Below are 24,165 nucleotides of genomic sequence, written 5' to 3' on the forward strand. Positions count from 1 at the left end.
TTCAAGGCTCGGTACAACTGATTTCAATTGAGTTAATAGCCTAAAACCCGCCTAAACTATACAAACTTTGTCAGCTACCTAACTAAATTATCACCTGTCCCCGAAAACTAACATGATTCCCCATTTAACAATGTAAACAAATAGCTCTCAATCATATTGATTCAGAATTCCACTAAAAGATCATTCACACAGCAAAGGAACTCATCTAGGCAATTGACCAAACACCTTATGCGCAACAAGTTTGCCTGATTATTTTCCTTCTAACATGCATAGATGTTGTAATTAGGAAAAATATTCAATTCATAAATTTGGTAATACAGAGAAGAGCTCAAGGATTTCATACCTGACGTTGTGCGATTTGAGGATTAGAGAGGAATTTGCGGCTGTTTTCCTTCAAATCCAACCAATTAACTTTCAATTTGAAGAATGTGAGATTGTTTTCCAATGACTAGATGGTGGAATTCAGTTATCAGAATTAAAAAGTTGTTTCCCGCCCGGAGTGATTTGTCATTGTTACCAGGGCGGATTCAGGGGAAATTATATACAAGTCCAAAATCTATTTTTTATATCTATATATTAAGTTTTGAACACCTTTAACACAATCCAAAAGTGTAGTTTATTGGTCAAGCGGGTTTCAAAATATACATAAAGTTATAGGTTCAATTCTTACTAGCTACAAAAATATATTTTTGAAATCTTTCGCGGAGATCCTGCCTCATTGTTACCCATAGTTTATCCTATTTTATTTTATTGTATTGTGTTATATTGTACCTACTATATTGTAACGGATAAGTTTATTAAAATATTCATAATTATTTTAAATATTATCAAAAATTACACATAAAATAATTAGAATTGGGATTTAAAAAGCAATATTATATAGCTAACTAGAGATGAAGTAATTAGAATTGAAGTTAAAAATCAAAGTAGAAGAAAGAACAAAACAAAAGGAAGGCAATAACTATACCTGACAATGGAGTTGGAAGTGGCAGAAGGAAAAAAGGAATGAAGAGGTAGGTTATAGGTTAGAAGATTTGGATTGAAATAAAATAAAAAAAGATAAAGAGAAATAAAATTATAAAGTAATAAGTTTGGGCATAATTGGATAGAAAAATAGGAAACAATCTCACCACATCAAATCGGCTATTTTATAAAAATAGATTTTTCATTGTTCCGGAACAATGTATTTAACAATACAATACAATACAATACAATCAATTTTAACTAAACAATTAAAATAAACATTGTTTTGAGATACAATACAATACGATACAATGGGCAACAACCATCTAAACAAGCTATTAAATAAGAAAAGGGAGTTTTACCTAGTTGTACTACAATGGAAACCCACTTACCACTATTATTTAGGTTCCTTGTAAATTACTTTGTATATCTATATTTACAAGTTATATACAAAACCATACAAAAAGAAAAAAAATCAAGATCCGTTAATGTTAGCGTGTCCCCATTTTCAATAACCCTCCCCTACATTTAATATTCTGTTTCATTTTTTTCTCTTTCTTAATAAACACCTAAAATCTCTCTTTTATTTTTATAACCCCCCATCCCCAAATTTTTTATTCTTTTCCTTTTCCTAAATTTTCAATTTCAATTTCTCTCTTTCTTACTAATCACCAATAAGCTCTATTTCTTATTGATATAATAAAGACGAAATTCGGAATATTGGTCTAGAATCAAGTTGTGCGTAAATTTTAAATCTTGTTTTCTTTCTTTCTAAAATCTTTATTGTATGTGACTTGTATACGATACATCAATACACAAAACAATACTCGATACAATACTAATACAATTATAATACGATTATATTAGATTTTTTGTGTAGAGTTATGATTGAAACTTGAAGAAGATGAAGATCATAATTGTATCACAATTTTTTAGAAATATATCGCGATTGTATTATAATTGTATATGTATCATTATTATTGCAGGAATTGTATTACAAATGTATGATAATTGTATATTCATTATATATTGTTACGAGCAGTTGTGAGTTCGGATGAATTTCACAGTTTGTATCACAAATATATGATAATTGTATATTAACTTATTAGTATTGTTTTAGGTATTATTTTGGGTATTAATATACCAAATATAAGTTAGATACAATTGTGATACAGGTATGATACAATTATATTTTAGGATTGATGTATCTAATTCAATTATGATACAGTTATCATACAATTATCATACAATTCCTGAATATTTCTTCATTTTTAGTATTGTCCAGTCTCCAAGCAAAAGAACAATACAATTGATGATTTTTTAATAATATAGCGTTTTCAACAATGGTGGGAAAAGAGAAGATGGATATTCTTTGCGTAGATTAAGAGATTTTGATGTGGGGAAAAAAAGGAGAGAGAAGACGAAAGGGGAAAAAAAGAAAAGAAAAAGATGTACTTGAATCCCTGAAGGCACTAATAATGGGGTGGGAACCTTTTAAAGGGCAATGTATATAATTTGTAAGAAAAAACTAGATATTTATTAAAAACTACAAATTAAAATATAAAGAACATAGATAAATAAGTTTCTTTAATATAGTATAACTAGGTAACAATCCCTAAGAAATAAAATAGCATGTTTTACAACACTGAAGAGGCCCCAAAAGTAGAGTACCGCAATTTTTGAAATTATATTTGTATTTGTAGTAAGTGAGAATAGAGTACAGATTTTAACAGAAGATGCAGAGAAAATTGTAAGGATTTATTCTTAAATCATTTCTCGACAGATAATAGAATCAAACTTTAATAAAAAACGATAATGTATTTGTGTCGCCAAATCACTAACTTTTTCTCAAACAAATATTGAATTTAAAACTTAGTTATTAGTATTTGAAGTCGTTGTTCTAAAATCTAGAACTCATAACGTTGAAATTCTCACTCCACCGAGCTACAAAGTACAATCTACGGGCACAAGATCAAAGGACATAAGAGGCTCTTCAATCTAACGTGAATTAATTCATTGTTATCGGCAACATTGTAGTTTAAATAGTTTCACTTCCTACATGTGATTAATACAAGTCTCAATGCCAAGGATTTTTACTAAGGGAAGCAAAATTATACAATATTAAACACACGAAAATATAAGAGATTAAAATAAAATAAGTAAAAGTAGAATGAAAGACTTATTCTGTAGATTTCACATTCATTCAAAATAGTATTTTAGTAAAGAAATGAAGCATTCTGGGCCAACTATTACGACTACATACCCATCTAGTGTAGTAACATGGAAGCAAGCTACCTTGACTATTTTTTGTAGTTCTAAATAATTTACTGATCAAATGTTGTAAGACCATCTCCAATCCAACACCAATTTTGGCATCAAACACCATTTTAGTGTAAGATTTGGTATTTTTTTTTTGGTTAAATTTTTATTTAACCAAGTAAGAATATTTACATCCGCTAGTTCTTTTGGACTCCAAAACTTGACCTATCTATAGAGCTATCTGACTAATCAATTAACAAAACTTCCTATACAATTACATTGAACTATATTAACTAGGAAAATTCTTCAACCTTTTCAGTTCTTTGTGCCACTTTGTTTTACTTTGCCCTGTTATATGTAGCTCCATTGCAATATCTTTGATCCTCTAATTACAAGCAACTATTCTCCCCTTAAAATCTTCTTTTGTTTCTCTCTGCCCAGACATGGTACATCATTGCTGAGAATAGGAATATCAATATTTCACCTCGATTTTTACTAGCAGTCCTTCTTTTCAACCATTCAATCTCCTCTTCCCAGCTTCCAATCTAATGTTTTTCATTTAGCCATTGTAACAGTAGAGCCCATATTGTCCTGGCATAATCACATCCAAACCATATATGCTCCATTGACTCCTCTTCTTTTGTTGCACATAGTACACATCCTTTGCTACTGTTACTCCCCATTTCTCAAGTCGATCAACTGTAGTCAATTTCCTGTGTATTGGTAACCATAGGATGAATCTGTATTTTGGTATTGCTTTAGATCCAGTTAATACTTTTTTCCACAAACTTTTCTGAAATTGAGGTCTCATAGCAATATATAGCTTTTTTGATGCTAAATTTGCCATTTCTATAGTATCTGTGCAACTCAACACTTGTATACTTTTCCATAAACCAATATCTGATATCAAAAATCTTCTTAACAAGCCAGCATGCTTGTTTATGAGTATACATCATCATGCTATCTTGCCCTTTGATGTAGTAGCTATGTATCCATTGTATCCATCGGATATTCTTCTTTGTACTAACAACCCATAGTAGTTTATACAGTGCAGCTTTGTTCCATTATATGAATGTCAGTTACATAACCCACCTGCTGAGAAAGGCATACAAACTGTGTCCCATGCCATTAAAGCTCTCCTTGATGGCTCACCCCTTCATGTCCATAAGAAAGTTTTACAAGCTGAAATTATTAGCTTAAGAATTTTCTTTGGCAGTAAAAACACATGTGCCCAGTAAGTCTGCATTTCAAAGATTACACTTTTCAGCAATTGGAGCCTTCCATTGTATGATAGTAGCTTAGTAGTCCAACAATTAATCCTAGTTGTGATCTTCTCAATCAATGGCATACACTGTTGAACTATCAGCTTCTTAGAGGATAATGGTACTCCAAGGTATTTGAATGGTAGTTCCCCTAGTGTAAATTGCATCTCTTCCAAAATCATATATTTGAATTCATTTGTAACACCTGCAATGTATAAAGCACTCTTCTCCATATTAGCCTTAAGTCCTGACACTTCTGAGAAATGATTGAATCTGTCTAGTAGCAATCTGATAGATATCATATCTGGTCTACAACACATGATCAAATCATCTGCAAAGCATATGTGAGTAATATTATTTTTGGAGCACCTCAGATGATAATTAAAGTCAGGGTTATCCTTCAGCTTCTTCAATGCCCTATTCAGATATTCCATCACCAATACAAAGAGATAATGAGACACTGGATCTCCATGTATTAGCCCCTTCTTCCCCTGAAATTTAGTTGTTAACCCTCCATTTAGTATCAATGAATAGCTGACAGTAGATACACAGTTTATTATCAGCTCCACAAACTTAGTAGGCATACCATACTCTATCAATATCATTTTTAGAAAAGGCCATTCTACTGAGTCGTATGCTTTCCTTATGTCCACATTTATGCAGCATCTTGGTGAACTCTCTTTTGAGTATATCCCTTGATCAGCTCGTGTGCAATAATGACATTATCAAGTATGTTTCTCCCTTCTATAAAATTTGACTGAGAAGGTCCCACAATTGAGTTCACTACCAACTTCAATTTTGCTATGAGAATCTTGGATATGATTTTGTACACTGTAGTGCAGCAGGCAATAGGTCGAAACTCTTTGACAGAGTTTGGGCTAGCACTCTTAGGTACTAGTGTAATTGTTGTGAAATTAACACTCTTAAGCAACTTCCTAGTTTTGAAAAATTCCTGTACATCTTACTTGACTTATCCTCCAATTATGTGCCAGTATTCTTTGAAAAACTCTGCTGGAAAGCCATCTATCCCTGGTGCTTTTTCATTTGGTAGCTCCTTCACTGCCTTATCAATGTCTTCCATAGTTATTGAGGCAATAAGCAATTATTGTTGCTCCTTTGTAAGGCAATGTACATCCCTAGCTGTTTCAATATCAATACAGGGGATATCACTTGCTGGAGTGCCCAATAAGCTTTTAAATTCTTGTTCAATCTGTTTTGGTTCTGATACTCTCCTTCCTTGTTCATTACAAATGGATGCAATTATGTTCCTTGTCTGCCTATTTTTTAGTTGAGCATGAAAGAATTTAGAATTTCTATCTCCTGTTTTTATCCACATTGCTCTGCACTTTTGTATGAGTACCTGTTCATTTCCCCCTTCCCGTTTTTCAGTCTGTATAATCAACTCTCTTTCCTGATCAATTAAATGTTGGTTGAGAGGGTCATCATCCAGCTTCCTTTGAGTATTCTACAACTCCATTCTTAAGTTCACAAGCTTCTTCTCCAATGAGTTCATCTCCTTGTTCATCTGTCTGGTTCTATTTTGTAATCTTTGCAGCGTAATCCACACAGAGTATATAGTATACCCCTTAATTCTTTGGTTCCAGACCTTATTCACACTTTCTTTAAACTCCCTTTGATATAGCAAAATATTGTAAAGCCTAAAAAGCTTTTGTAAGTGGTTCTTTACCACTTCAGTGTTTATCACAATAGGTGAGTGATCAAAAATCCCTGGCAGTTCATATACAACTTCTAGGCTACTATACTTTGTAAGCCAAGAGGTATTTCCAAACACCCAATCAATATTGTTATAGATTCTATCTATTGCATCCCTTTTATTGCACCATGACCACTGACAGCCTTTTCTATTCAATTGCCCCACTCCAATATCTCTTATACAGACTTGAAAATCCACTAATTCAGCTTGATGTATATGTTGACCATTAATTCTATCATTAACAGACAGAACACTATTAAAGTCTCCTATTACCAACCAAGCCTCCTGCATTGTACTATACATCTGCCTTAGTTGATCCCATAACTCCCTCATTTCATGCTCTTTATTCTTTCCATATACCAAAGTGATGTAACATGAGAATTGTGACCCTCTTTTCTTCACTTGGCAATTAATCAATTGAGTAGTGACCATCAGAATTTGGACTCAGACCATATTGTCCTTCCAAAATAACCATAACCTCCCAATAGGACTTGTCTTCTCATCTGAAAACACTTGCCAATCCCTACGAAACTTACTTTTAACTTTGCTAACACTTCTAGGCTTTATCTTTGTCTCAAGGCAGCCTAGTAAAGTAATTTTGTGCTTCAGCAGAAAGGCCTTGAGTTCTCTCTGCTTGTAGGGCTTATTCAGCCCTCTTATATTCCAAGAGCTTATTATCATGGTGGATTTTCCTCATTGAGGCTAATCCCTTTAGTCACCTTTGCAGTGCTGCAATCCTCATGTATTCTCAGAGAGTTATACCTGTTAGTCATTAACAACTTCTCTATCTCAGTGTCATTTAGAGCTCTCTTGCTTTAAATTTGTACTTTCATCTTCTGCTTTCCTTTGGATCTTTGTTGTGGCTGGAATGCCTTTTCTTGTTCAGTATTCTATTCTGCATTTTTCTGTTCTTCTTGTTGCTTCTGCAGCTTCTCACTTGTCGCCCCATTCTGTTCTCTCCCTATCTCCTGTTGTACTAGTACTTCTGATTGCTCAATAGCAGATTTTACTTTCCATTGTGTTTTCCTCTTCTGTTGCTTGAATGGTTTTCCTTGTTTTTGTTGTTTCTCCTCCTTGTGTTGTTGCTTTTCTGCTAGGGCCTTCTCACGGTTAAATTCATGTTGTCCTATATGGAAATATACTTCACAGATCTTTGTACAATATTTGCTTATAATTTATATTATTTAAAAATTAAAGGTATAAAATAATTTTATATTAAACAATTATATAAGAAAGAAATATGAATTATATGGAATAAATATGTAAAAGAAAAAAGAAAGAATTTGCTTTATAAATAAAATAATATAATATAGAAGAGAGAAGAATATAAACGGAATATTCTTTTTTGGTGTAAAAAATAATGTAATGGGTTGAAGTTACTTTGTACCATTTTGATGTTTACACCACTTTGGTATAAAAAAAATGATGCAAGGGTTGGAGATGCCCTAAGGGCAGATTGCCTACTTGAGAAACGTAACTAGTTTGCATCGGTGGCATTTGTTGTCGAATAAAATATTATCTGAAGTTAAAGTTGAACAAAGTACTTGAAAGTTGAGCCCGTTTGGCTATAAAAAAGTTTTTATTTTTTTTGAATTTTTTTTCACTTTTTTCAAAATTAATGTTTGATCATAAAATTTTTAATTTTCGCTAGAAGCTGAATTTTGAAATTTTTCGAAAATTTGAAGAACTCCAAAAAGTCGTTTTCCAAAATTTTCACTCAGATCACTTACAAAAATTAAAAAACAATCCAAAATTATATTTATGTCCAAATACAACTCTAATTTTCAAATATCATTTTCACTTAAAAACAAATTTTACTTTTTTTTTCCGGAATTTTACAATTCTTATGTCCAAACACCCACTAAAAATTATGTTTGGACATTAATCTAACTGGACAAAAATGTTGAAGATTCATTTCATTTGGAGTACTTGTCAAATATTATTATAGTAATATTTTCACCAGAATTTCAAATATTGTAAACAATTTTCAAGTACCAAAACATTAATTATTTGTGGTCACATGCCTAGTCATTCCTCTTTTTGCTAGGCATAAATATTTTGTAAAGTCACTTTAAAAAGGAAACATCCCTAACATCCACATATTTTTTTACACTTTAATTTACACATCATTAATTTTTTTTAATATGACCTGGAGTCTGAGCTGGGCATCCACATATCAAATACTCCTATCCACTAAGCTCCGTATCTATCACATATCACAATAATAATAATAATAATAATAATAATAATAATAATAATAATAATAATAATAATAATAATAATAATAATAATAATAATAAAGAAAAATACAAACTTTAAACATGTTAATAAGTGCCACTATTCGTTTTATCTAAATTTAATATGTATACATATTTAATCAATTTATTAACATAATACACTATTTGATCGAGCAAAAGTTACAGGGTTCGGCTGAATTCATAGCTCGGCTTCTTCCTCCGCCGCTAATCTCACTTGACAAAAAAAAATTAAATTTTGTGTTACTTGGAATACTTGTCAAATTTTATATAATAGTTTGTCAAAATTCCAAATAGAGTTGAATATTTTCAAATATCAAAATGGATTACTTATTATTTATGGTCAAAATGAGAAAATTTTTAGTAATTTTGAAGGTCGGACTCTCCATAGCACATGCTTAGTCATTTCACTATTTGCCATGCATGCTTTCTAAAGTCACTTTAAAATTGTTTAACATCCACATGTTTTCATACACTTTTATGTAGAGATAGGGGCGGAGCTTGAGATCGAGGTACGGGTTTGATCGAATTCAATAACTTTAGTTCAAACTTTATATTTATCTTAAGTATTTTATGTAATATAACAATTTATTAATTTAGAATTTAGTAATATAAAAAAGTTAGAATCCTAAACTCATAAGCTTTAAATTCTTACTCGTTACCATGTATAACCGGCAGTCAGGGACGGATTTATAGGCAAAATTATAGGGCACGTGAACCCATAGTCTTTCCGCAAAATTAGATATTTTATGTACATATTTTCTAAAATTTGTATAATATTAACTGTTGGCACCCATGTCTCGAGAAGGTTGAATGGTGCACTTGGTTGAAGATGAGGTTATTTACTAAGAGGAATATGAATCAATTCTCACTTAATACATTTTTTCCTTATTTTTTTAGTAGTGTACCGATGTACTAGAAATACTAGATCTGCCTTTTCGAGCAACGTGGTGCATAAGGCATCCTGCATTCACGCATGATCTGGATAAGGGCTGCATTGTGTTGCAGACAATCTATCCTAATGAAAGAGGTAGTGACTGCTTCTACGGCTCTGCAACCATATATAGATCATTAATGTAAGAATTAGTGACTGCTTCTTGTCGCACCTCCTTTTTCCGCCCCCGCGAGGGTGCAAGGGAGTTTTTCCAATTAAAGGACAATCGAAACGGGATTGGTTTATTTATTTCAGAGTCGCCACTTGGGAGATTTAGGGTGTCCCAAGTCACCAATTTTAATCCCTGAATCGAGGAAAAGAATGACTCCATATTACAGTCAGCGTACCAGAAATCCGGATAAGGAATTCTGTTAACCCGGGAGAAGGTGTTAGGCATTCCCGAGTTCCGTGGTTCTAGCACGGTCGCTCAACTGTCATATTTGGCTTATTTATCTGATTTTAATACAATTATGAACCGATGTGCCAATTTTAACTCTTTACCACTTTATTATTATTATTATTATTTTTAAAAAAAAATTGTGAACATCGTTTTAAAACATGTCTTTGGATTACGTCACATGAAATGCACCCGCAATCCGGAACACATTTTTATTCAATGTTTTAGGATTTAGATTTGGGTTGCATGAAATGCGCATCCGAGTTTAAAAAGGTAAAATTAATTAAATCGCGCCTAAAGAGTCTAGCGTATCATTATTTTGGGTAGGGCCGTGAAATTTGCTAAAACGGCTCCTCCCTAATTCTAAGCGATTAAATGTACATTTATTGAGGGCCCCGCAATCTATACATTTCATTAAGCGAGACTCATCTCATTTATTTGGACAAATCTTAAAACGACTACATTTTTCAATAAAAATGAGTCTCTAAAATAAAGAAAGAAAATTCTAATTTATTACTAGCTTTTATTATTTAAGAAGACATGACATGCTAATTGCTTGATTAATACAAATATTGATGAAAAAAGAATTTCACTCTTAATTTCGAAATTATAAATAAAATAAAAATTCAACAACTAATATTCAAAATAAACAAATATAGCTAGATTAAAACTCAGCATTGTTATTTTTTTAAAAAAAATTATTGAGATTAATTATTCACAATCATTTGAAACTAGATTTAACCATAATTACTAAAGCTTATTAGAAAGTTTATTAGACTTAAACGTTCTCTTAATCTTGCTTAAGCTCAAGTCATGCCTTAATGCCTAATTTACGATGTTTAATTTAAATTCGTGTCTTAGCTAAATTTAGCTACTTGTTCATGATCAACCTATAATCTTGAAGCCTTCATAACTAGTGAATTAACCTGTTTTGCCGAACTGATTCATTAAAGACTAACTTATGTTATTTTTTCTTATTCCAATTATTATTTAGTAATACATGAAATAGCTTAAATACAATCAACAAAATGAATAAAGAAAAACGAAATTAAAACTTCAAAATTTCATTCTTCATATGTATTCATGCTTCATATTTCGGATTACAATAACCAGCGTGTCAGTTGTGTACCTGATATTGGAAGCAAAAGAAAATGAATATGAGAATCAGCAACAGCAGTAAAATCAGTACAACACAGCAACAATAGCCCAGCAACAGTAACAACCCAGTAACAGACCGGTGGAGTAGTAATCCAAAAAAAACAAAAGCTTCCAGCTTTTATGAAACAACAATTAATTCTGATTTCAAACAACAAAAGAAAACAGAATATTTTTTTTTAGTTTTTTTTTATATTTGAAAGCTTAAATATTTTTCGGAATTTTCTATCTCTTAAATGTTCAGCCCTTTTCTCTCTCTTATTTTCAGATTTGTTTCTCTCTCCCGTTTTTTTTTTGTGTATTTCTTCTCCCCTCTTGTGTTCAAGACTTCACATATATATATCCCATCCCATAAATCAATTAAAATCAATCCCTTTCTCTACCAAACCCATTATCTTCCCACTCATCCCCATTACATTAAATAAATATATCACACCACCCCATTATATTTTGTCCCCCATGCTTTATTTAAAATAATACAAGATTCCCCTTTAATTTAAATCTTGTCCCCCCTTTATATTAAATAATCATATCACAACCCACCCCATTTCATTTTGTCCCCCATGCTTCAAATAAACAATTTCAAAATGTACAATTCCTAAACTACCCCTTCCGATCCTACTGAAATTACCAAACTACCCCTGAACGTATTACAAATTTACCAAACTACCCATCAGCTATAACACATCAATTAATCAAACTTAACCAAAATATAGACAATATGATCAATTTCTAACAATGTTCAAACAACAATATGAACATGGATGAACATCATAACAACAATATCACATGAACATGATTTTAACAACATTTCAACAACAAATCATATGAACACAAATTGAACAACCAAGAATAACTAAAATTTGATTGAACAATATTTTAGCAACAAACAATCCTATTTTCGGATTCAACAACAACAACAAACAAAGTATGAAGATTTCTAAATTCAATCATATTGAACTTAAAATCAACTCTAACAACATTACAACAAACAATTCTTATATTAAACTTTAAACAAGATTATGAGAACAATTCAAGCAATAATCATAAATGGTAAACAAGAAATCAAACTATACAAAATTCGGATTCAAGATCATCCAAACAAAGTATGAACATGAATGAATCTATTTTAAGACAACAAACATGACGGATTAAACGATTAAAACAATATATTCCTTTAATACAACTAAATTCTTTAAACAAATAACAAGATCGACGAAGAAACAATTATGGACTTAAACTTGAACTTAACAATATTAACAATTTCTAACAATACATAAACACATGAAATAAATTGAAGAAATAGTTGATTAAATTTCAATTTGAATCTAACAAACATCAAACTAACAAATACTTACTTAAACAATAATACAAACATGAAATAAACATGAAAACAACTAATTAAACTTCTATTTTGAAATCTGAAAATTAATTTAACAAACAACACATAAACATGAACTAAAAATTAATTCAAACGATAAACAAAACAAACATTTGTTGATTTTAGATCCGAAAACTATCAAAACAAAATAACGGACAAAAATAAAATTCAAAAACTACTAACCGGATTGAAACGAACGAACAAGTGACCAACCAACAACGAACTCGAACAGTGATCGACGACATCGACCAAAACTCATCCATGTGCGCGAACTCGACTGGCGTTGACGCCGAAGTGAAGCAATAGTCGATGCAGCAGCGTGGTTTGTTTTCAACTGTTCGACGTGCACATAGAGTCGTGTGGTCTGGGAGCAGCTGCTTAGTAGAAGGAGGAGAAACAGCATCAACGAACCTTGATGAAGGTAGAAACAACAGCAGCTCGACGGAGGAATTAGTGGCGATAGCCGCGGCGACGAAGAGAAGACGCAGTCGCGACAGCAGCCATGAAACGCGAGCAGCAGTAGAAGAAAGTTGAAGCAATAGCAGCGACAACCATGGCAGCAGCACGAAGAAAATGAAGCTCGCAGAACAGGAGCAGCTGGCCGCGACGGGGTTGTTTGGACGTGACTGAGTTTATGGAGCTAGGAGGAGGAACAGTGTCGACGGTGTGGAGGAGCAGCGGCTACGGTGTGGAGGACGACGAAGCAGTGGCTATGGCTATTCGAGTTGAAGAAGACGAAGTGAGGCAGCAACTAAGAGGATGCTGAAGGAGAAGCAACGGGTAGTCCATGGTCGAGCTTGAGCTTCAATGGAGAAACAACGTTGGGGCGATGGACTGTTGCGTCGTTTGTTTGTGTATGTGTGTGTGAGTGTGACGACGTGAGGGGGTGTTCGTGGTGTGAAGGTGAGTAGCCATGGTTGGCTATGGCAGCCATTGGAGCTTGAAGTTTTGAGGAAGAAGAAAGAGAATAGGGGGGGTGCGGATGCTTTAGGCATTTCTTAGGGTTTTCTTAATTTTTTTTTTTTTATTTTGTTTGTAAAATAAAAGGGGTGTTGGGTTATGGACTGGGTCGACCCAGTTCGAAATGGACTGGGTCGTAGGGAAGGTTGGGCCATTTTTTGGGCCTATGGCTTGAAATCGAAGAAAAGGCCCAATTCCGACTTTCTTTATATTTTCGCTCTCTTTTCTTCTTTTATTTTTCTAAAACTAAATTATAAAAATACTTAAACTATTATTAAGAACTAAATTAAGTTATAAAAGCGCAAATTAATTCCCAATAACAATTAACGCACAATTAAGTATTAATTAAGCATAAAATTGTATATTTGGACATTAAATGCTAAAAATGCAAACGATGCCTATTTTTGTAATTTTTAATTTTTGTAAAACAAATTTAATTACTAACAATTGTAGAATTAAATACTACATGCAAAATGCGACATATTTTTGTATTTTTTTTATTAATTTAGCGAATAAACACGAACAGACAAATACAAATAATTCTTCAAAATATCACAAAATTGCACACCAAAGAAAAATCATTTTATTTTTGAATTTTTTGGGAGTAATTCTCATATAGGGCAAAAATCACGTGCTTACAGCTGCCCCTCTTTGCCCGAAGACACGAAGGGTTTTCGTGCAAAGATAAAGCGAGCGATTTTTTGCCCATTCGAGTACTCCGTTGAAGCATTTTTTGAAAAAGATTTGACCGAACCTTTGCTTCAAAGGTTTCCTACATATCCTGGGCTAAATAGGAATCAGGTCAATGTAGTTCGGAAAACTTTGGTAGCTGGGACTACCGTTGGACTGCACTGTTACTGTTGTTGCATGCTATTACTACTGCTTACCGATCTCCTTGTTACACCGTGCTTAAAAGAAAACAAGAAGCTAGGCTAGACTAAAATTTGTTCTTGTTGCCTTGCTTTCTTGTCGGCTTGTGTTTCCTCCGGTGCTTTTCTTCCGATGCTTTTCTTCCTTTTGACACATGGACTTGAGTTTATGCTGGGACCTCTTGTTGCAACCTTCTGCTTCCCGGTGCTGGGGATTTTATTGTTTACTGCTGGGGATTCCTGTTGTAACCTTCCGCCTTCCGGTGGGGTTACTGATTCCAAACTCTGTAATACAAGACTAAAAAGTTGCTTCAATGCAAAATTATGAAATGTATGCCCGCATTATACTGGTGGGCGACCTAGAGCTGAAAGTATTCCCGCATTTTACTGGTGGGCGACCTAGAACATGAATGTATTCCCGCATTTTACTGGTGGGCGACCTAGAACAGAAAGTATTCCCGCATTTTACTGGTGGGCGACCTAGAACAGAAAGTATTCCCGCATTTTACTGGTGGGCGACCTAGAACTGAAATGTATTCCCGCATTTTACTGGTGGGCGACCTAGAACAGAAAGTATTCCCGCATTATACTGGTGGGCGACCTAGAACTTAAAAGTATTCCCGCATTTTACTGGTGGGCGACCTAGAACTGAAATGTATTCCCGCATTTTACTGGTGGGCGACCTAGAACAGAAAGTATTCCCGCATTATACTGGTGGGCGACCTAGAACTTAAAAGTATTCCCGCATTCTACTGGTGGGCGACCTAGAACTGAAATGTATTCCCGCATTTTACTGGTGGGCGACCTAGAACAGAAAGTATTCCCGCATTTTACTGGTGGGCGACCTAGAACTGAAATGTATTCCCGCATTTTACTGGTGGGCGACCTAGAACTGAAATGTATTCCCGCATTTTACTGGTGGGCGACCTAGAACTGAAATGTATTCCCGCATTCTACTGGTGGGCGACCTAGAACTTAAATGTATTCCCGCATTATACTGGTGGGCGACCTAGAACATGAAATGAAAACATAAATGCATACCCGCATTATACTGGTGGGTGACCTAGAACTTAAATGTATTCCCGCATTATACTGGTGGGCGACCTAGAACTTAAATGTATTCCCGCATTTTACTGGTGGGCGACCTAGAACTGAAATGTATTCCCGCATTCTACTGGTGGGCGACCTAGAACTGAAATGTATTCCCGCATTTTACTGGTGGGCGACCTAGAACTTATAAGTATTCCCGCATTCTACTGGTGGGCGACCTAGAACTGAAAGTAAAAGGACAGAAATGTATGCCTCTATTATATGGGCGGACTCCCAACTTCAATGCTAACTTAGGAGGAAATGCGTCTCCTATGGGTAAACTAAACTTAGGAGGAAATGCGTCTCCTATGGGTAAAAGTAAATTTAGGAGGAAATATGTCTCCTATGGGTAAACTAAACTTAGGAGGAAATGCGTCTCCTGTGGGTAAAACTAAACTTAGGAGGAAATGCGTCTCCTGTGGGTAAAAGTAAATTTAGGAGGAAATGCGTCTCCTATGGGTAAAAGTAAATTTAGGAGGAAATGCGTCTCCTATGGGTAAAACTAAACTTAGGAGGATATGCGTCTCCTGTGGGTAAAACTAAACTTAGGAGGAAATGCGTCTCCTATTGGCAAAGGCGTGGAATGTATTCCCTTGTTATACAGGTGGGCACCTAAAATATGCAATGGACAAACAAGAAAAGTATTCCTTTCGTTATTCAGGTGGGCGCCTGGCTTCAACAACAACTTTGAAAATAAAATCCTATTCGAGGGCGGATGCACCCAAAATATCCTATTCGAGGGCGGATGAACCCAAAATATCCTATTCAAGGGCGGATGAACCCAAAATATCCTATTCGAGGGCGGATGAACCCAAAATATCCTATTCGAGGGCGGATGAACCCAAAATATCCTATTCGAGGGCGGATGAACCCAAAATATCCTATTCGAGGGCGGATGAACCCAAAATATCCTATTCGAGGGCGGATGAACCCAAAATATCCTATTCGAGGGCGGATGAACCCAAAATATCCTATTCGAGGGCGGATGAACCCAAAATATCCTATTCGAGGGCGGATGAACCCACAATATCCTATTCGAGGGCGGATGAACCCAAAATATCCTATTTGAGGGCGGATGAACCCAAAATATCCTATTCGAGGGCGGATGAACCCAAAATATCCTATCCGAGGGCGGATGAACCCACAATATCCTATTCGAGGGCGGATGAACCCAAAATATCCTATTCGAGGGCGGATGAACCCAAAATATCCTATTCGAGGGCGGATGAACCCAAAATATCCTATTCGAGGGCGGATGAACCCAAAATATCCTATTTGAGGGTGGATGAACCCAAAATATCCTATTCGAGGGCGGATGAACCCAAAATATCCTATTCGAGGGTGGATGAACCCAAAATATCCTTAAGACTTGAAAATGTCTTACCTCGAATACTTCCTGGGGATAACACTGTTGGGGAATTATTTACTTACCTGTTGGGGGGGTAAAATGTTATCAGCTGGGGATAACGCTGTCGAGGATAACACTGTTGGGGGATTCTGATTCTTTCAGAACTAGTGCTTCACTGAGCTCAAGTTTCATCCCTTTGCTGGGGAACAACTTCCTCCATAGAACTTATTATGTTGGGGGCAACACTGGTTCTAAGACCACTTCCCTTGAGACTGGCGTTATCTTTATTCTTTCCCGCATGGGTACCTGACTTCCAGAAAATTTTCTAAGCGGAAGGAAAATTTTCTGCCCCAGTTTGATAATATCCCTTGCGGCATGCATTTCTGGCATCAATGCCATTTCCTTTACCTGTTTCAAATCAAACAAAATTTGTTAGTTTAAAACATGGTGATTGGTTGTGATACCCCTACTGGGATGGCTTTTCCCTTTCTCCTTCCTTGCTCTGCGTTCCACAGCTTGTTGGGGATGATATTATGTGCTGGGGATAATCCCTTCCTGCTGGGGATATCCGTCTTCTTTTGTGACATAGCTCGGAAGCTGGCATTTCCCCGACCTTTTAGTCCTAGTATGAATTTCCCAAATCATGCTCATTGCTCTCCTTGATTTGCCCACGGGCTTTGGCCTTGAGGTTTATAACTTTGGTTTTGGCAAGGATATCCCTTTTGACACTCGTCAATCCTTTTGTCTATTCCCTTTTGCTGGGGATATTTTCTTGACACTGGCCTCGCGCTTGTTCCTCGCTGACTACACCATTTGGATGCACTAGTCAGATCTCATTTTGTATAATTGGGAAGCTGATGACATATTTTGAAGTCAATTCACACTTATTATGACCAGACAGACTCTATTGGGGAGTTTTTCTATGAAAGGAGAAAGACAAAAGAAACAAAATAAAAGACAAAGGAAACGATGACTCTTTTACAAAAGAAACTATAAATAAAAACCTATCAAACGAAAACACCGACTCTAATGGTCATGACATGCACATGTGGCCTATCCTTTGTTGTCAATCATCTTTCAAGACCTTCAATTGGCAATTCCCCATATGGTTCCTAATCTTATTCGACTTGTAGTGCCCGAAGGGTTTTCACTATCAAGCCTCTCTCATTTTGGTTTTTCTCTCAGCTTTCATCGCCTTATGGTGTCCGTGAAGATTTTCACCGATAAGACTCTCTCATTTGTATCACTTTTCCGCTGGGGATTTGGAGTGTTTCCGGTATGACTCTCTCTGCTGGAGATTATAGTCCTTTCTGCTGTGGAACAGAATGTTATGTTCGCCGGTAAGACTCTCATTTGTCTGACTTGGCATCTTTTGAAGACTGGTCAGAAGGTCTTTCTTTGGACCGTAATGTGGGTTTTGGATAGGGCTAGAAAAAAAAAGGGTATTAAAGGCTCAAAAATGCATTAATTCTGGGTTATTAGTTACAACTTTCGGAACTAGATTTATTTACCACAAACGCAACTTTTGCCCCAGTTTCTTGCTTGGGGATATTTTACTTGATTGATTTATATTTTTTCAAAACTATGACCGAGCCGTGAAGCGCCTACGTATCCTCTTTGAGGAATCAGGTCAAACGTAGTTCCCAATTCCTCTTTTTTCATTTGACATTTTTTTTTTGTTACCATTTTTCTTTTCTTTTCTTTTCTTTTTCGTTTTTTTTTTTTTTTTTTTTTTTTTTTCATGTTTTCATGCCATGCTCGCGTTTTCTAGTCGTTTTTACTGATTCCGAACGAGGGGTATGAAAGAAAAATAAGTAAGGCTCAAAAAGGGGTAACGAAGGATAAAGTGTTTAGGTAGTAGAACAAAATGCCTTCGTCATTCCAGTCTTCAAAACATGCCAAATGCAAACAACACAACAAACAATAGATTTATAGTCTCTTCCGACGGTGCTGGGCTTGACAATTATGTTAAACATATGTTTGTTCATTTGTCACTTCTAAAGCACCGTTGGGCGACACTCTCATTCTCTTTTATTATGAACGACCCTCATGCCAATTTAGGCGAATCTTTATTTAACGGTTTTCTTTGTGTTTGCCCCAGTTCCACATGACTCGGGCTCCAAATAATCTCAAACCATTCTTATTTCCTTTAAATGCTTTGATCACCTTCTCAGGGTTTTATGATTAACTTTTAAGACTAGGCCCAAACTGGGTGCGCATGTCATGTCCCTAGAATCGGCATTGAACAAAAATGATAAAAGGACTAAACAAAAAGATGACTGGAAATAATAAAAGACCGGATTTTGTATTAGACTACCGGTGAAATGGTTTAAATAACAAAACAAACAAAACAATCCAGAACAAAATCCTAAAACAAACTGGACAAGACAACATCCGACTTATAACCCTAATAATCCGAACAACAGAAATGACAACAAAATGAGCCACCACAAGCTTCTCTCTTGCTGACCAAGGAACGAAACGTCCTCCCACTTTATCAAAATTGGCATTTTAGCCACTGAGCTTTGCATCAATACTGCCGAGACCATTACCAGCTTCAATCTCATCAACCTCCGTCGGCAAGTTCTCGAGGGGGTTCGAGTGCTCCATGTCACTGTTATTAATCACAACCCGCCCTTCTCGGATCATTTTCTCTACTTCCCTTCTCCAACTATGACAGCTCTCAATGTTGTGCCCTATGACATTGGAGTGGTAGGCGCATCGCGCTGCCGGATCAAAGCTCCTTGCAAGTGGATTTGGAGTACATGCGGGGAGTGGTTCAATCGAGCCAGCATGCCTTAGCCTTTCAAACAGACTGGCATAAGATACCCCGATAGGGGTGAGAGCCTTTTCTCGTTTCAGCAACCTCTTCATTCTTGCATGTTGACAGGGCCGGAAACCTGATCCAGATGGCTTTTGGTAGGCTTGTATGGGTGGGTAAGCATTTCGTGGAGTCGGGTACCTGGGAAGTGAGGTATGGCTTTTGAGGTCACGGGGAAAGAAGTGGTGTTGGGGAGCGGAGAAACATTGAAGAGTGATGGAGCTACTCGGATAGCTGGGAAAGCTGCCATAAATGGGTTGGGATGGAGAGTATGGAGAATCTTCCATTATGGTGTTGGGTGCTTGGGAAATGACCGAGTTCAAGAGGCTTGGCGGTGGAGGGGGTGGTGCTTTTCCCGTTATCCATGCCTGATACATGTCTGCCACATGCTGTCTCAGCATTTTCACTTCTTCTACCAACCTGTTGTTCTGTTCGACCAATTGTTGTCGGTCATCAGTACCGATCCACTCGGTTCTGCGGTTCTGAGCCATTGTCCTTTGATTTTGCTTTGCAGGGAGGAGTTACCACAACCAACCACTTTCTATATATGGACACATCAAAGGGAAGCCATCACGTTAGTGTTAGGGCATTGGACAGACAATCATGTATCAGAGATACAATGTACCTAAGCAGTTAGACAATTGTGCCCCCCTGAAAATCTTCCACACTCTCTTTTATTTATTTATTATTATATTTTTTTATATTTTTTTATTTTAGTGGTGGTCGAATCTTATGGAGATTGCCTACGTATCATGACCCCGCATGAATCAGACCTTGCGTAGTTCGGACCAAATGAAAGGTAACAACAATGAGACACATTTTTTTTATCAATTTTCATAATAAAATAAACTGGGTTTCAAAGGTTGAAAGATGACCAACAAACTCAAAAATCAAACAACCCATATATTCTAGCCAAAAGATTTATAACCTCAAAACAAAAAGGCCAGCTTCCTTTCCCCGTTTGATAAATGCAACCAAACGGCTATTTTTGCAAATGTGCCCCTTCCAAATCTCACATGAATTTGAGGCCGGGGAGGATTATTTTATGACACTTTACACACTTGTCCATTCTTTTACGAAAATAACCTTTCGACAACTGACAGATACTCTAAGGTTATTTCGGCAAGAACGGTTCAAGACGCGGCCGAAGTTGGCTCGGGTTATTTTGACTAAAAAAATCCAAACGGTATTCACCTGACCGCTGACTCTTTTTTTTCTTTTCAAATTATACTGAAAACCTGATGTTGCAAACACGACCCTTCAGCGCCTCGGGGACGAAGATTTATAGGGCTGTGTGGGTCAACTAGACCAAAATCCTAAACAGGACCCAAAAAAAAGTGGCTGTTTATGCAAAGTCAGCCTTCCGGCGTCCCTCTCGGGAACATTCGGCTATTTTTGACAAAACAGCATCACCCGACTTATTTATGACTCTTTTTATCATTTTTCGAATTAGAAAAGTCAATATTGCAAACACGGCCTTTCAACGCCTCGGGGACGAAGATTTTTAAGGCTGTGTGGGTCAACTGGTCAAAATCTTAAAAATGACCCAAAGGTGGCTGTTTATGCAAAGTCAGCCTCCCGGCGTCCCTTTCGGGAACATTCGGCTATGTCTTCATAAAACAGCGTCACCCGACTTCTCTATGACAAAATTAAAATTTTGACATGTTTTTTTTTTTTTTGGCTATTTTAGCAAAAGGGAAGGTTGGACACCACCCGACTTATTCATGACAAGATTAAAATTTTTGATTTTTGGCTATTTTAGCAAAAGGTGAAGTTGGACTCGATGAGGGTTGCCTACGTATCTCACATCCGGTGAGAATCAAACCCGCGTAGTTCGAGCCTCGCGAATAAGTAAATGAACTAATATATTATTTTTTTTTAATTGGAACTGTGAAAGAATTGCTTCAAAAGAAGAAAGGAAGTATATATATATATATTTTTTTTTTGATTGATTTCTTTTTGAAAGAAAGACTTGTAAAAATTCCTTTTCTTTTGATTTGAACTTTGAGAATTTCAAAAGTAAAAGGAAGTTTTTTTTTTTTTTTGAATTTCCATTTGTTTTTTTTCTTATTCTAAAGAAAAAAAAATATTTTTGGAATTTTACTTTTGATAAAAGAAATGCTTCTAAAAAATATTTTTTGAATTTTGAATTTTCTTTTCAATTTTGAAAGAAGTATCAAAATATTTTCGGATTTTTTTTTTTTTTAAAAACATTTTTATTATTTTTGTTTTATCAACAATGGAAAATAAAGATATTTATATTATTTTTTGCAAGACATATCTTTTTTGGAATTTTACTTTGAATTTTCTTGGCAAGACAAATACTCTTTGCAACAAATAAAGATATATATATTTTTTGGAAATAAAAAAAACTTTTCAGATTTATATATATATTTGCGACAAATAATGAAAGACTTTTTTTTTTTTTTTTTTTGCATTTTCATAAGCAAATAAATAATAAAAAAAACCATTTTGAAAATAAGACTCTTTTCATTTTCATTTTCATGGCAAGACAAATTATATATTTTTTTCTATTTTTTTTTTTGAAAAACACAACAGAACAACGACTCTTTTTTTTTTCTTTTCTTAGCTTTTAATAAAACAAACTAATAAGACATTTTTTTTCATTTTCTCAAAATTTCGGCAGAGTTTTGACAGTATTTGGGCATTTGTTTTCTTTTCAAAATAAACAATCAATTCCCTAACCGCTATTTCTTTTTTTTCAATTTCAAAATATTATTCCTGATATTCACAAGTCAGTCAACACACAAGTCCGAATCAAATTAATGCGCAAGTAGTAACAAGTAAGATGCATCAGGATGGTCATTTTCATTTTTGGTGCACCTGTCCTAGACAGACCCAACCCCTGTGTTGAGCCTCCAAAGTCAGATGCACGTGATGCAAACAAACGTTCCTACTAGGGATCCGGCATGTGGCTTTGTTATACTAGGTTCAGAACCTGGGTGTTTGTTCTAGACCTGGCTTACCCGAGCGGACAGCTCGAGCCGAGGGGGGTAGCGTACCGGGAATACAGAAGCTTCACCGGCTTAGCAACTTGTCCGAACCTCGTTCTAAATTGGGATTTGACACTATACAGAAAAGAAGTCGTACGAAGTACACCCTTCTTCATGATTTAGAAGACTGAGAGAGGAGATGGGTTTCGGCACAGTTTATACACAGTTCACGTAATATCAAAGCGGTAAAAGCAGCATTTAGCACATTAGGCTCAAACATGTAAAAATCAGATAAAACCAAATATAACAATTTATATGAGCTCGAATTTCTAACCCTGAACCACTGGTTCTGGGCTAGTCCCCCCCAGCAGAGTCGCCAGAGCTGTCGCACCTCCTTTTTCCGCCCCCGCGAGGGTGCAAGGGAGTTTTTCCAATTAAAGGACAATCGAAACGGGATTGGTTTATTTATTTCAGAGTCGCCACTTGGGAGATTTAGGGTGTCCCAAGTCACCAATTTTAATCCCTGAATCGAGGAAAAGAATGACTCCATATTACAGTCAGCGTACCAGAAATCCGGATAAGGAATTCTGTTAACCCGGGAGAAGGTGTTAGGCATTCCCGAGTTCCGTGGTTCTAGCACGGTCGCTCAACTGTCATATTTGGCTTATTTATCTGATTTTAATACAATTATGAACCGATGTGCCAATTTTAACTCTTTACCACTTTATTATTATTATTATTATTTTTAAAAAAAAATTGTGAACATCGTTTTAAAACATGTCTTTGGATTACGTCACATGAAATGCACCCGCAATCCGGAACACATTTTTATTCAATGTTTTAGGATTTAGATTTGGGTTGCATGAAATGCGCATCCGAGTTTAAAAAGGTAAAATTAATTAAATCGCGCCTAAAGAGTCTAGCGTATCATTATTTTGGGTAGGGCCGTGAAATTTGCTAAAACGGCTCCTCCCTAATTCTAAGCGATTAAATGTACATTTATTGAGGGCCCCGCAATCTATACATTTCATTAAGCGAGACTCATCTCATTTATTTGGACAAATCTTAAAACGACTACATTTTTCAATAAAAATGAGTCTCTAAAATAAAGAAAGAAAATTCTAATTTATTACTAGCTTTTATTATTTAAGAAGACATGACATGCTAATTGCTTGATTAATACAAATATTGATGAAAAAAGAATTTCACTCTTAATTTCGAAATTATAAATAAAATAAAAATTCAACAACTAATATTCAAAATAAACAAATATAGCTAGATTAAAACTCAGCATTGTTATTTTTTTAAAAAAAATTATTGAGATTAATTATTCACAATCATTTGAAACTAGATTTAACCATAATTACTAAAGCTTATTAGAAAGTTTATTAGACTTAAACGTTCTCTTAATCTTGCTTAAGCTCAAGTCATGCCTTAATGCCTAATTTACGATGTTTAATTTAAATTCGTGTCTTAGCTAAATTTAGCTACTTGTTCATGATCAACCTATAATCTTGAAGCCTTCATAACTAGTGAATTAACCTGTTTTGCCGAACTGATTCATTAAAGACTAACTTATGTTATTTTTTCTTATTCCAATTATTATTTAGTAATACATGAAATAGCTTAAATACAATCAACAAAATGAATAAAGAAAAACGAAATTAAAACTTCAAAATTTCATTCTTCATATGTATTCATGCTTCATATTTCGGATTACAATAACCAGCGTGTCAGTTGTGTACCTGATATTGGAAGCAAAAGAAAATGAATATGAGAATCAGCAACAGCAGTAAAATCAGTA

General features: G+C 35.2%; 1 protein-coding gene across 1 annotated transcript; it reads right to left on the reverse strand.

Annotated features, from left to right (window-relative positions):
- Positions 1-5,949: 5,949 nt before the first annotated feature.
- On the reverse strand, positions 5,950-6,531 carry LOC138882611 (uncharacterized). Its single transcript, XM_070163215.1, has one exon. It carries the CDS (start codon positions 6,529-6,531, stop codon positions 5,950-5,952), a length of 582 nt encoding a protein of 193 aa, XP_070019316.1.
- Between the last annotated feature and the right edge of the window lie 17,634 nt (positions 6,532-24,165).

Source organism: Nicotiana sylvestris, chromosome 12, assembly GCF_000393655.2.
Source record: "Nicotiana sylvestris chromosome 12, ASM39365v2, whole genome shotgun sequence".
NCBI classification, from domain to species: Eukaryota; Viridiplantae; Streptophyta; class Magnoliopsida; order Solanales; family Solanaceae; genus Nicotiana; species Nicotiana sylvestris.